General features: G+C 35.6%; 1 protein-coding gene across 3 annotated transcripts; it reads left to right on the forward strand.

Moving 5' to 3' along the window:
- Positions 1-2834: 2834 nt before the first annotated feature.
- On the forward strand, positions 2835-15318 carry LOC129880068 (uncharacterized). 3 transcript variants are annotated; one of them, XM_055953907.1, is made up of 14 exons: positions 2835-3047; positions 4544-4651; positions 4756-4887; positions 6934-8484; positions 8660-8774; positions 8886-9212; positions 9360-9656; positions 9943-10823; positions 10919-11004; positions 11106-11324; positions 11670-11798; positions 12554-12916; positions 14115-14230; positions 14999-15318. In XM_055953907.1, exons 1-14 carry the CDS (start codon positions 2946-2948, stop codon positions 15094-15096), a joined length of 4524 nt encoding a protein of 1507 aa, XP_055809882.1. In that variant the 5' UTR covers positions 2835-2945; the 3' UTR covers positions 15097-15318. The 3 variants fall into 3 exon arrangements, with proteins under 3 accessions (XP_055809882.1, XP_055809881.1, XP_055809883.1); XM_055953906.1 differs by having other exon boundaries at positions 2836-3047; positions 8630-8774; XM_055953908.1 differs by having other exon boundaries at positions 2836-3047; positions 8630-8774; positions 8982-9212.
- The last annotated feature ends 45 nt before the right edge of the window (positions 15319-15363 follow it).

A 15363-nucleotide genomic window follows, 5' to 3' on the forward strand; every position in this document is an offset into this window, starting at 1 on the left:
CATTGATATCCTACTAAATTCAGAATCGCACCGGGAAAGTTCTAAATTGAGGGAGGATAAAACATTTTCTAATAAAAGTGACTCAATACCCAACATGACTCAAACGCAAAACTTTTAATTAAGAATAAAATAGTACATATTTATTACTCCATCACAATAACGGGAGTTGAAATGAACAAAAAAACAAAGAAGAGGAGACAGAAATAAGAGGCGTGCATGAATAATATTGAATCAAATGAGACAAAATTATTAGCTAGGGTTATGGTGATGGCTTCCCATATAGCTAACTTCTTTTTTTTTTTTTTGTGGGTGACAAGTAATATAATTGAAGAAAACAAAGCTGAAAATGACCAGTGCTACAATCACAAGTCACCATCATATTGATTTTTAAGTAGCTAAAGGAAAAGAGTTTATGTCTTTATATATTGATGTGACTATTCTTCATTTCTTTGTTTGCTAAACAAGGAAACTAACTATTTCTACACTTGATTTCTACTACTTTCTATGTTAGTATAAATGACTTCCCAAGGTTGGTCATCATATATTATACACACAATGAAACAAAGATCCTTTAATTTGTTTTCTTTTTAGCACTTCATGCATGTAAAGGCATATTCAATGTCCTTATCGCATCAACATGCATTGTGATGAAGTAGTTGAAATCACTTTCTCCTTAATTAGATGTCTCGTGTTTGAGTCATGGATATGCTTTTTTTTTGTTAGGAGCGCTTCCCTAAGAAATGAGACCTATAATACGCGAATTCAAATTAGTCAAACTCTAATATAAATATCGGACCAAGCCAGAAACCAAAAAAAATTCCCTTAATGAGTTATGGCCACGAGATCCCCCCATTTCTTCCTCGAACATTGCCAACCAATAGCTTAACTTGTATATGTTTTAATTTAGTGTTAAAGAGTTGTTATACTCCCTCCGCCCAAAATAGTTGTCACGACAGTTCTCGAGAGTTGATTTAATTAACTATTTTTTAGAGGTAAAATATTTTAAATTTAGAATTAATTAGCTATTTAAAAATTATATGAAAAAGTACTACTATATATAAGTTGCATATCTTAATTTTCATACCAGTATGGTAAAAGAAAATCATCTTAAAATATTGATCAAATTAAAGTTTACATAGTTTAACTCTCAAAAAATAAACATGACAAGTATTTTCAATCGGACAAACGGAGTACTCTTAGATCACCTAAAAGATAATTTTTACAACTTACAAGTAATTATTCATGATAAAAGGGTGGAATCATGTCACAACTCAGGTTATGACATATATTATCCGTTTTGAGCCATCAGACCTTCCAAATTTGTTCCTCGAGCTACTATATAATCGAATTCAAAGCGCGCCTATTATATATGTAAACTCGTGACATGCCTTTTAATCTCTTTATTTTCCTCTCTAATTATTCATGATAAAAGGGTGGAATCATGTCGCAACACAAGTTATGACATATATTATCCGTTTTGAGTCAACAGACCTCACAAATTTGTTCTTCAAGCTACGATATAATCAAATTCAAAGCGCATCTACTATATATATAAACTCGTGGCATGCCTTTCAATCTCTTTATTTATCTCTCTTGTTTCAATATTAGATTCGCTTAAAATATCATGATATGCATCCAAACTTGTCAACGTAAAAGTGTGCTAGTCGGTTTTTAACCACACTTGGTCATGAACGTCACAATTTGATCTATCAAAAATATTAAACATTTTTTTCTTCTCCTTTTGTCCCTTTTGTTTGTGTTTTTGCTTTTTGATTGTACACGGATTTGTACATGACCATTTGATCTAAGACCATCCTCTTTTATTCCCATTTTAGGAAGTTTTGATTGGACACATCTCTTTTGAAATTATATTCACGTCCCCAAGGACTTTGATCCAACACCTCTATCGTGTTTGATTTCAACTTTATTGACATGTTCAGTACGTAAATAAAAAATTCTATTTAAAAATATTTATATATAATATAGATAAATACTATGAAATGTGAGAGTGGAGAGGCAAGGGTGTAGATGGGGGAGCTACGGGACTGCCCGGTAACCATGACAAATACTATTAAATCAAACACAAATCTAACATTTTATTTTGAATTATATATATAAGATGAGTAATAGTGAACGGAAATATTAAATTTCGATTTGCAACAAAAATATATGAATGAATTTTACTGATAAGGGAAAATTGATTTTTCTATTTCCATCGAATAATTTGAACAAGTGGAGTTTATCAGTTTCACGCTAAAGTTTCGATAATGATAAAGACAAATACAAGACTATTTACTAATGACAAGGGTATGAATGGACAAAAAAATCAAATGGGTAGCATAATTGAGCAATTTCAAATAGTACATAGACAATTTTAGACATGTATCCATAGTAATTAAAGCAATGTTTGGTCTAAATTCAATCATATGCAATTCATTCTGAATCAACACCCTTAGCTTCTATCATTAAAGTTTTTATAAGGATTTTTTTTTTATATTTCATATTTGCATTAAAATTCGATTAAATTCGAATTTACGCATTACAAAGCCTATTTCTAAAAGCGATGCTTCTAACCTTTTTTTTTTCATTCTCATGAGCTCGAACACAAACTCTCTGATTAAAAATAAGAAGTCGTCCACCACAACCATGTTAGCCTTGATTATTTAATAAGGAAATACTTCATTAAAGTATTGCTGGATGAACTAGTAAAAGTTAAGTACTAGTAAATAGGGTGCAATGTCAAAACAAGGGACAAGTTTATGGACTAAAGTATCACTAAAATACATATACAGGGACTGGAAGGTTAAATAACAAAAAAAGAGGAAAATGAATTTAGGAGGGAGAGAAGAAAATCATGAATTCAATTCCCGCCATTTCAACTCTCCTCTTCGCTTTCGATTTTCTCTATCAAGAAAATTCTAGAGAGAGAAAGAGAGAGAATTTCAATGGCGAAGTTTATCGAGGAGAAATTGGACGGCCTGGAAATACTATCAATTGGAAAGCTTTACACTGGTACATGGGATAAGAAGTACTGGAGCTCCTCTAGGGTAACACTTTCATCTCCATTATTCCTATAATATGTTTTCGCTCGAGCAGTTTGTTTTGTTTATCTGTATGTACAATTGCATATGTTTTTTTTTAAAATCTCAATCTAGTTTTGAAAAGATGGATCAACTGCTGAACTACTGAGTATTTTGCCCAATTTTGTTCTACTATGTATGTGTATGATTGCATAAAGTTTTAGGTTAGTGTAGTTTGAATGGATATTATGGTTATAGATCAATTGATGAACTATTATCTGAGCGATGTAGCTTATGTCTTAATTTTGGAGTGCTCAACTGAAAAATGATGAGCTAAAGTTTTGTGCTAATGCGCACCCCGGGTGTGGTCTAGTGGTCAATAAAGTGGGATGAGGACCATGAGTTCTCAGGTTTAAATCTCAGCAAAGACAAAAAATGGGTGATTTCTTTTCATTTGTCCAAGTATTGGTGAACATAGTTACCTGGTATTTGTTGCTGGTGGGATGCTACAAGTATCTCGTGGAATTAGTCAAAATGCACGAAAGTTAGCCGGACACCCTGGTTATTAAAATTTACAAAAATCTGTGCTAATGCCAATATAAAATTAGATTTGTTTATTGTCTTCTGACTGTTATGTAAAAGCTCTGTGCTTTGATTGATTATGGATGACTAGCTGTAGCCAAATGTTCTTCGTTATCTTAATTTTATCTTACCTGAAATGTGACAAATGTTGTACATTGACAAGTTAAACTGAGTATTCTCTACTTGGAAAATGTTATGGAGAATTCATAGTGAATTCTAAATATCTTGTAGTCTTCAGAATGTAGCCTGAGGATTTATGCTTTTCAGTCATGTAATCTTGTGGAATCAATTTTGAAGAAGTTCATGGATCACTTATAGGCAAAAGGAAATTGAGAAACATTGTGATTGTTGTTCAAGTCTTAGTATGGCCATCTCTAATGTTGATTTTTGATGTGATGAAAAATGTTTCCTGAGAAAAACATTTTACCTTCAAATTTCAAATAGTATTTGTTAAGTCATTTTTCCGTTGTTTCATTGGGTGTAGAGTTAGTGAAATGTGACAGTGGTGGGGATTGAGTGAGGCATGGGGAAAGAGTGTTTAGTGATTTGTATCGGTATCACTGGAAATAATGTTAGCAGGAGCTAGTATAAAGTAGGATTTAAATGGAAAATGACACATGTCTATAATAGATGTAGATGATTTCATGATTATACCCATTTGGAGTACAGGTATACGTTTAAACAGAATTTTGCTGACCGTTCAGCAAACATGTTGACCTATGTGGTCTATTTATATATGTTACACTGCAGGGATATATCTCTATTTAGGAGATCAATGTTGGAGTTTGGTTGTCTTGTTTTCTTTTATATTACAACCATCCTTGAAGCTTCTGTTCTTAATATCAGCAAAAAAGCATGACTTGCAGATTTACATCTGTCTCTATACAATGTACTGTGTAAGAGAATCCAGTATCACTTAATTTTGCTTTTTTGACTTGCAGGGCAAAGATCGCTATCCTTATCCTATTGGATACAATGCTCTAAGGACTCAAAATGGAGTCTCTTACAAAATGGAAATTCATGAAGGCCTCAACGGGCCATTATTTACGGTGTGTAGCAAAGATTCTGCTACTTTTTGCAACATTTTGAATAGATTGTTACCACATCTGTAGCTTTGGAATAATAATAAATTCCCTTCTCTGCCTCACAACAGATTAGTTCTACAGATGGGCAGTCATGTAGTGGGCAAACTCCAGAGATTGCATGGGAGAGTTTCCAGAAAAAAGGATGTCAACTAAAATTGTTGCATGGAAAGAGATACTCCAGTAAGATTGATGGTGTGGAGGTGTGTCTTGCACCTATTTATGAGCCCAGTTAACATACTGCAATGCTAAATGTTCTACCCTTTTGCCATTTGAATTGTTATTTTTGAGTGACATTGAAATGTTTGAAAGTATTGGTACTGTTGTAACAAGAATTGGTCTCCTTGGTCTAGTGCTAGTCTGAGGTCAAAACGTGCATGCAGTTTTGTTCTATTAAGGAATATATTGTTTCTACCTAAGGGAATGACAGGGTTCATTTTTGACTGTTATTGAGCCTTAACCCAAAAGAGGAAGCGCGCAAAAGATATCCATTTTCTATATTTGTTTTGGAATCTCTAATAAGAAATCCAATTGATACATCTTCCGAGAAGTCTCTACTTTCCTTAGAAGAGAATAAAGACACTAATGGAGCATGTCATATCAAGAAGTTTGTGTTTTGAAATTGATGGAACAGGTCAAATCAACGAATTATTTTCCTCAAAATCATCTTAAGATTGGTATGCCTAAGTTGGTAATTTCTTGTATTGGAAATTACACAGGAGGCCACATTTCAGAACTAGAGTGGTAAGAGCAATTTCTCTGATGAAGCCACATTTCAGAACTAGAGTGGAAATTACACAGGAGGCCACATTTCAGAACTAGAGTGGTAAGAGCAATTCTCTGATGAAGCCCCCAGAGCATTGGTCTAGTGGCAAGAGCGCAACACTTAAAGTATGGGTTAGGCATACATGATGTGTTCAAATCTGTTGCAGACATAAGTCTGATATTTAAGTGGAGAATGATAGATAGAAGAGCCCATTATTTACTGAGTTTCGATCCGAGCGCCACTAGCTCTTAGGGGTTTCACGGTTATAAAAAAAAAGTAGCAATTCTCTGATGATTCATGCTTCTATTAGTTGCTACCTTGATTATAGATATATGGGTATAAGACTCTCCCTTTTCCTTCTAACGTCATTTTTGCAACGGATTTTACTGCATAAACTACAAATGAGCTAAGTCATCACATAAGAACCTAAACCTATGGCCTGAACTGAACTGATGAAGAAGTAGGTTCAAATAACTCTGCCTTCATAATGTTTCCATTTGGAACCATTTGGAGTTAGCTGATGGAAGTATAGTAATTGATTCAACTATACTGGCCTTTATGAGTGACATGTAGCCATAAACTATGAGTGGTTCAATCTTATGGAAAAATGGTCTATTGACTATTTTTGTTTTAGAGAGTACAAACTAATAAGTTGCAAGAGTGCACTGAATTCTCACTCTTTCATCTTCAAACTCCTTCAAGGACCTGTAGGGCCTTGCTTTATGAGTTGGCTCCTGTATGAAGTTATGCTTATAGGATGGTTTCAAATGTCCTCAATTAGTTTGTGTATCTTTATACCTAAAGATTCATCAATAAGCGAGTCATTTCAAGGAGTTTGGTGTCTGAACTTGAGATAGTATATTCAAAATGTTACTAGGCTAGTCCGGGCACCAGACGGTGCCCGGACTGTGACATCTTTTGAGATCTATGCATTTCTTTTTGGCAAAACAACAACTGACTTCTGCTCTCTTTTTATGCCAAAAGTCATTCGACACAGCTACCTCAAGGTTTGCTAATCCTAAATTTATCTGGAAGCGATCATAATGCTTTTATATGGCATTTTGGAGGATGATTATTGAGATAGTTTATATACCCATTCTTCTACATCGTACTGCTGAAAGCTGTGTTATAAATACCCTACACATTAAATTTAGTCCCTGAGATGTGAAGCTAAGCTAGTCAAGCTAGTCGAAATAATATTTTGAGGCTTGTTGTGAGAATCTCAGGCACTGTGCTTCGGAACTATTTTCTATATTAGCAGAGATTTTGTGGGAGATATACCTTTGCTTATACAATTTATTATCTGTATGGACCTTATACTAGTAAAATTTCCTTTTGGATCAATTTTTTGAATGCTAGCTTGCAGAATGCTTAAGTTGTTAAGTTTTTCTTAACTTTGAATGGGAATATTGAAAGGTTGAAGTTTAACTAAATGAGCCTATTGTTCTTATTTCTTTTCTCCTTATTGTGTGTATAAGTGCAGTTTTTCGGGTTCAAGAACACATTTGTTCAGAGGTTACTCAGGGAATTGGTGGCAAATATCAGTGGAACACCAGAGCAGAATTTCTCGTCGTCTCTCTCTCTTAGGAATGACACATATGAGGCAGTAAACCAAACTGAACACATGGTACCAAAAACAGATCCTAATATGCTAACACACATGGAAAACCCACAAAGTGCTGGGAAGAGAAATAGGAAAGGTAGAACCAATAATATCAAGTCAGCTGCCAATACCAGTCTCAAAAAACCTCGACGTCAAGCTTTGAATCCTGGACAACAAGAATATGGTGAACATCCGCCTCCCTTCTCCTCAAGTAAAGAGTCTTGCAACAGTTCAGAAGCATTGGAAGAATCAGAGACCTTGCAAACAATAACTGAGAGAGAAAAAGTTATGGTTCCAGTTGTAGAATCTTTTCACAAAGATGATCATCTGAAAGTAGATAGTCTTAGTTCTCAAGGAGAGAGGAAGCTTTTGAATCCCGAGACTGAAATACCATTAGCAGAATTGGTGGCAAATATCAACGGAATGCCGGAACAGAATATCTTGTCGTCTCTCTCTCTTAGGAATGAGACATCTGAGGCAGTAAACCAAACTGAACACATGAGATCAAAAACAGATCCTAATCTGCTAATACATATGGAAAACCCACAAAGTGCTGGGAAGATAAATAGGAAAGGTAGAACCAATAATATCAAGTCAGCTGCCAATACCAGTCTCAAAAAACGTCGATGTCCGAATAAAAGTTGTGACATCAAAGCTTTGAATTCCGGCCAACAGGAATATGGTGAACATCCACCTCCCTTCTCCTCAAGTTCATCAAGTAAAGGATCTTGCAATAGTTCAGAAGCATTGCAAGAGTCAGAGACCTGGCAAACAATAAATGCGAGAGATCTGGTTCCAGCTGTAGAATCTTTTGATAAAGATGATCATATGAAAGTAGATAGTCTTAGCTCTCAAGGAGGGAGGAAGCATTTGAATCCCAAGGCTGAAATACCATTAGAAGAATTGGTGGCAAATATCAGTAGAACTCCAGAGCAGAATCTCTTGTCGTCTATCTCTCTTACGAATGAGACATCTGAGGCAGTAATCCAAACTGAAAACACGGGATCAAAAACAGATCCTAAACTACTAAAGCACTTGGAAAAACCACAAAGTGTTGCGAAGAGAAAAAGTAAAGGTAGAACAAATAATATAAAGTCAGCTGCCAATACCAGTCTCAAAACACCTCGACGTCAGAATAAAAGTTGCGACATCAAAGCTTTGAATCCCGGACAACAAGAATATGGTGAACATCCGCCTCCCTTCTCCTCAAGTAAAGAGTCTTGCAACAGTTCAGAAGCATTGGAAGAATCAGAGACCTTGCAAACAATAACTGAGAGAGAAAAAGTTCTGGTTCCAGTTGTAGAATCTTTTCACAAAGATGATCATCTGAAAGTAGATAGTCTTAGTTCTCAAGGAGGGAGGAAGCATTTAAATTGTGAGACTGAAAAACCATTAGAAGAATATACGGAATTACTAAAAGATGGAAAGCTGGTCAGTGTGTTTACTCTGCCTTTTTCCTTTCATTCTCATCAAATGCTCTGATACCTGTTCTCATTTATTTCCTTTCCTTTCTTTTTCTGCAAGTTGTTTGGTTACTGAAATTGCTCGCTAGGTACATTTTCTTAACTTCTCGCAGTTTGATAGGTCAAAAGTTCTGGATGAGCAGGTAACTGAAAACCAAATGGCTGAAGAGAAGGATGGAGAATCACTGGTTGAGAATGGAACATACAGAATTAATGATGCCAATCTTTGGGCAGCTGATACTTTAGATCATCCACCAGGTGCTATGAGCTAATACTTACCTGTGCCGTTCCTTAGTGCTGCATCTTGCATTACCTCCTACCTGACTTCCCTGATTAAATCATTAAATGCTTGTCTTTTCACTTCTGTAGATGATTCTTTTAGTCTCACTGCAGAGATTGTGAAGGATGTTGTATCTGCTGTTACTACCATTGTTCCTGACTCTCTAATAATTGATTTACATCCAGAAAGTGAAATGGGTACATCTCATTTGGAAGTGAACTCACAGAAAAGTGAGTCAGATTCTGCTGGACATGAAATAGCCAACTCAATGATGACATTTCTGCTTCCTCGAGCACTTCCTCTGCTTAGGACATACACTAGAAAGAAAAAGAATGATATAAAATCACCAGAAATATCTATCCACAATTCTCGGGACGAAAATAAGAAGATCGACCCTTATCTTGACTCCACATCTGGTAAACTGTAGCCTGTAACTTTCTAATTTCAGCCGATTATTGCTGCTCTCGTATAGTATCTTAGTTGCAATCTCGACCATTGCTAAGACATATCATGAAGTCTTTTAATTAAAGCTTATTTCAGTTCCCTCTTTCTTTCTTTTGCAGTCAGCAAGCTTGACAAGAATTCACTGCTTAGACAGAAGAAGGAGAATACCAATTTTCCAGTTCGAGGTTGTGTTCCAGCATCTACAGCTTGTTCCCTTGCTGAAGCTGTTGTCCCTGATAGTTTTGATAATTCTGAAGGTGGATATACTCCAAGTCTGGGGTTAGCTCAGATTCTACGAGTAGCTGAAGTTGCTAAAGAAGATCAAAGTGTTCAAGGTTTACAAACCAGCAGGCCTGAAATCGTGGGGCCATCAAAGCATGATAATTTAGAAGCAGCAGCTTGCAATGGTGAAACAGGTGACTTAACCTCCTTGTGATCTTTGGATTCTTTGATTGAAGGGTCAGAGTATAATGTGCTCTTCCCATGTGCTTTTCCTAGACCCTTTTTTCCATTGACACAAGGTGAATGACTGATTGATATAGCCCTAATATTTCATATTTCATCGTTTGTTGAAACTATTCTTCATGTTGCTATTCTGAACTTCAAAATTTTCTATACAGTGATGAGATATGAGGTCTTGGTCTTTTAAGTTGAACTACAGTCTGTAGACCAATTGATTGAAATTAATAAATTGTTGAACAGGAACAGAAACAGAAAATGACTTCTTACCGAGTACACATAAATTTGTTCAAGCATCAAGAAAGGAAATTAACAGAACCCAAAGGACTGGCGCAATTGTCAGTGGGACCTTAACTAACATTCCACCTTCTGCTGAATCAATGGTGCAGCATGTGTCTTTATCTGAAAGTATCATCTGCAGAGATTTCAGAGATGATTCTGTTCCAGAGTCAAAAGGGGATATAAATGCAATGCACACCTCACATTTCTTGCAAGGGAGCTCTTCTAAGCAGCACCAAAGTGAACAATCTGTATCTACTGATGATCCCTACATTGAAGGACAGCCCGTTAACTTCAATGCAAAAGAAAGGTTCACTAATACCAATGGTACACCTTTTAAATTGGCCTCCAAATCACAAGATCAAGGAATGGATCAGATGTTAGACCATATTCAAACTTCAAAGTTGCTTGATTCAACCGCAATTAATACTGAAGACAACTTGACTGAAGTGTTGTCTAGAGACCAACAATGTGTCAGGTTTACTGGTCCTCTGTTAGATAAGCAAAACCAGAAGATAAATTTTTCTGCTGACACCACTGAGAAAAAGGAGAATAATGAGAATGTAAACATAGAAGTGCAGAAAGATTTAAAGACTGACAGTGAAAGAAGTGGTGTTCTCAAGGTTATTGCAGGCTATGCCCATCCCATGCCAATATCATCAGTGCTATTAAGTACACAAGAAAATGATCTTTATATTTGTGTTTTATGTGGCCAACCATTGGATGAGGATAGAACTATTTTCATGTACAAGGTCCCAATGGAAGGAGAAGAAAGGGGGTGCCCTTCTTTTATTGGTCACGTTTCTATACGTTTCCAATTTTCAGATGGTGCCTTTCGTGGAGATGTGAGATGTTTTCTCTTCTTCAATGATATTTCTGTGGGCCTATGGCTTGGTATATATAATTGGTATATCTCATGTTCTATAATTGTTTTATGCAGATTGAACTGGACAGTGCTGCTGTGCAGTTGACACCAATTGGGCAATCACTTGTGTTGTTCAACACTGTAAGAGCCCCAAGCTGCAGGTTGCATTTTTACTTGAGACAGAAGTATTTGGTCTTTAGTTTATTTTTTAGATGTAGCATAGACGAATGCTGATGCGCTGATCTTCAATGTTTGTTCTCAGGGAGGGTGATATAAAGTGCCGGTGCTCATTATGTGATTTGAATCTTTTCGAGGAAAATGCAGTAAAGATTGTGCAAATTAGAAATGGTTATCTCTCTCTCATTACTAAACTGAAAACGAAGCTAAGGGTCTGTTGTATATTGGTTTGTCCACCTGATCACCTTGTGGCTGTGGAAGAAAGTGGAAAGCTGTACATATGGATCATGAATTCAAAATGGAGGTGACTCTTCTTAAGCATTGTAGTTTTCAAGTTTATTCATGTTTATCACAATACTGATCTTTGCAGTGATTATAACTTTGAGTTACTTTTAAATCTATCTTTCTTGTATTTGCATTAAATTCAATCCTTTTATCAGTTCATAGGGCCAACATCTGCAATACTAGTCCTTTTAATGGTAGTTACGTGCTTTATCAGTCATTTATTGTACTCTTACCATTTATATAAAAATTTCTTCACTCTAATGATCTGGTGTCGAGCTTAGAATTAATCATACTTCTTGATGTGATTTATGTTTTGTTTCTTTTGTTATGTAGTTTGATTTGCTCCAAAATTCTGAATTTGCAGTGCGCAGATGGAAGAATGCTGTTTGCTGCCACCTGATTGCCCACCCTTTTCTGCAATGAAATTGAAAAGAATACCAAATTTTGCTAGTTTGGTTCTTGGGTACAATGGTTTTGGGGAATTTAGCCTATGGTAATATAACCCTCGTAATCTTAAATGATGCTGTACTTGTAACGTGCACATTGTGTTTTACTGTTGATCAGTTTCTTTATTTTGTTCTCTTCATAGTTTACTTCTTTCTTCACCAAGTTATGCTCATTCTGCCAGAAAATAAACATATTAATGATTTTACCTCCAGCTTCTACTCAATTGTACGTGCAAATAGTTTCAAGAGTCTGTAGATAATATGTATTTTAATGTATGAATGTCATAGTATTAGTCACTAATATACACACCTAGAAAAATTAGTGCACACACAGATGTAAATATATGTTGAAAACATCTACCATCATCCTCAGTGAGAACTGAAAAAGAGAATCAATTAGAAGCAGTATGTCAGAAATCAGATCTGGCTGCAGTGTTATCGTTTTAGTGAATATGCATACGACACATAATTTTGCTTTAACACTTCTTACTTTAAATTAATAGCTTATTGTTTGATAGAAGCTAATTTACTGCAAATTTGACAATACCTTATTAGTTTGGATATATTAGGGTTCTAAAAGTTTTCTTCTTACGTTTGTTTTCACTATTTTTCTTTTTCACAAAGGATGAGATATCCATATGCCTTGTTGTTTTTCTTCCATTCTAGAAGATGAACAAATATCAAAAGCAAATGTTGAGAGATGAGAATAACTTCTGCTGAGCTTGGTGCATACATTTGATGCTTAAGATTCCTAGAGTTTTTTGTTTACTGTCCCTTCTCACAGTATTTTGGTTCTTTTCAGGGATATAAATAAGTGCATGCTTGTGTCAAAGTTTTCTGCTACAAGTTCTTCTGTTTTTCAATGTCTTCCACTCAGTCTATTTAGATGGCAAAGAAAGTTCACTGTTCCAACGGCGGTCACTGAAGAGATTATTAACGAAATAACAGATGTCACAAAGATGTCTTTCTTGGAAAAAAGAGATAATCTACCCTTCTACTCAATAGAGGATAAAGATGTGGCAATCTGGATCCTTATTTCTACAGCTCCTGATTCAAATTTGTCTGCTTATCAATCTAGTGAGCAGCAGTCTGATCCAGTTCATTGGTGGAGGCTTGCTCTATTGGTTAATAACACAGTGATCATGGGAAATTCTCTAGACCCAAGGTACTGCCAACATCTTGTACTATAAAGTTCTGGAAAACATATCTGAGAATCTTAATTCACGCTTTTTTTATTCATTTGATTTTGTTGATTATCACAAAAGGGAGAAATGACCTTATAGTTCCAAGACCCATTGTATATTTCATCCTACAGTTTAAAAGACTAAAGGAGATCATGATTGTTGAAGATTGGGTAAAGATACATGTCTGATATGAAGTTTTGGGGTTTGTTAAAGAGGCTTGTCCTCTCTTTAAGGTCAATTCCAAAATCATGTAGTCATTTGCGTGATTCATGCATCAGATGATAAATTCCCTGAAATCTTAGAAAGATTGTCCTCCAAATCCCATTCTTCACATCCCACAAGAGACGATAAAACTGATTGTAGCATAATGTTGATTGTTGTAGGTTATTTTGATGATGAGTAATGTGAGATTTCCGTACTTGCATACCAAAAGGAAAAGCAATCTACTCTTTGAGTGTACTTGAATATATCCACTGTGCAGGAATGTTGGTTATTGAAATGTTGATTCTTTAATCATTAGATATCTCAAGTCAATTGAAAGATATAGATGTCACTCGGTGTTCTTGTATGGTTAAAAGTAGACTTTCAAAAGTTACTTCCAGCAACCTTTGGTTTTACCTTGATGGTTTTCTGGTATATGGGTGCTTGCCATCATGAAAATGTTAACCAAAGGCTTTCTTTCTTTTGTGGGGATGGAGAGGGGGACGGCTTAGAGGGATGGAGGAAGATAGGAACGTTACTTTCACTTACAATGATGGGACAGTTTCTCATGGTCTCCCTTTCCTATACTGTATGCTACTTTATATCAGGTGACAACTTGGTAAAATGAACATCCTTTATCAGTTATAACCCTTAATCAACTTTGTTACAACATTTCTCGGAGACATTAAAAATTGCTTAATGAAACTCTGTATCTGTCTGCAAGGCTGCAACATTCCGTTCATTATAGACTACTCCTTTGATCTAGATTCCTGAAATTTATTGTATTTACTGGTCCAATCTTCTCTAAAGATTGATAGCAGGTTGACTTTTCACATCAAGTAGTAAAGTGCTAAATAAGAAAGTAGTGCTGAAATGTTATTTTAATGTCCTTATGATAAACGGAATATTTTACATTTACCAGTTTAAAAAAAATGTCCTTATGATAAATGGTGACCATTCAGCCCATCTGCCTCTCAGGGCTACTGCAATTGGTTTTTCAGCTGGTCATGGGATTATTGGGAGAAGTGATGGACTGGTCTACATGTGGGAACTAACTACAGGGGAAAGGCTCCAAACTCTGCATCACTTCAAAGGTACTCTTTTTGTTGCAAGATTTGTTGCTCAAATCTTACTAGTTATTATGTGATGTTTGGTTTGTGGAAATCTCATCAGCTATTATAAGTGAAGAATTCCTAAGCGAAATGTGTTTATTTATTTTTGGGTTCTGGATGAACTTATTGTCAGCCGGAAAATTTGATTTTCAGTATTTACTCATTATGTTACTTTACCTTATCTCTTTCAGTAACCTAGGAATTTAAGCATTCCCAAAGATCATTCGTTGGCAAAATTGTGGCATCCGTAGCGTACTGCATTGACTTTTAACTCTTTTAAGAGATTACACAACAGTATTAGCTCCATAGCGTTAAAAACTTTAGTTTTTCTTTAATCAGTTTAAAAATTTTAATATTTAAGTTTTCCTTTGGCTGGGTAAGAGTGCAAATACATGATCTCTTCTTGAACACATTTCATCTTCAAAATATTGATTTTCTCTAGAATAGTGACATGGTGGTCATCTTTTAAGAAAGATATTCATGTTTGGTCAGCCTTCCCCAAGATCTAGTCGTCCTTTATCCCTTCACACGGTTCACTTTGGTTGTGTTGTGTCAAAGCCATGTTTAGCCCTGCTAACACTGGGTCGCCTGCTCAGAATATGGACTAGGTGCCCCCTTTTCTCTCAGTTTCCTCCATCTCTCTAGGAAGCGATGGATTACTGAGATTGCTCTTTTTTCCTCAACACAACTTTATCTGTTTGTCTTATGGTGAAGTTAGAATTTTACTAATAATCCTGATTCCTCTTTCAGATGCAGCTGTGTCATCCATTGTCTCTGACGATTCTAGCCATCGTGCAGTGGCCATAGCCAGCGATGGAGGTCAGTTGCTGGTATATTTGCCATCTTGACAGGTTTTGTTCATATTGAATGAATAACTTCTACTCCAATTTTCCGAAGCCTAATGTCTAAAACCCGATAGCTTTGGTAGTCATTGGATACTGCTCTTTGTAGATCTGTGAAATAGTATATTTCCGTGATTCTTAGTTGATCATAGATTGTAAATAACAGGTTAAATTTGGATCTTAAATAATGAAAGATCCATTATATATTTCCCTTTAGTATTTTTACAACTGTTAATCTAGTTCTCTTGAATAATTGTTTGATGTGCACTTTTT

This window comes from Solanum dulcamara, chromosome 2 (genome assembly GCF_947179165.1).
Source record: "Solanum dulcamara chromosome 2, daSolDulc1.2, whole genome shotgun sequence".
NCBI classification, from domain to species: domain Eukaryota; kingdom Viridiplantae; phylum Streptophyta; class Magnoliopsida; order Solanales; family Solanaceae; genus Solanum; species Solanum dulcamara.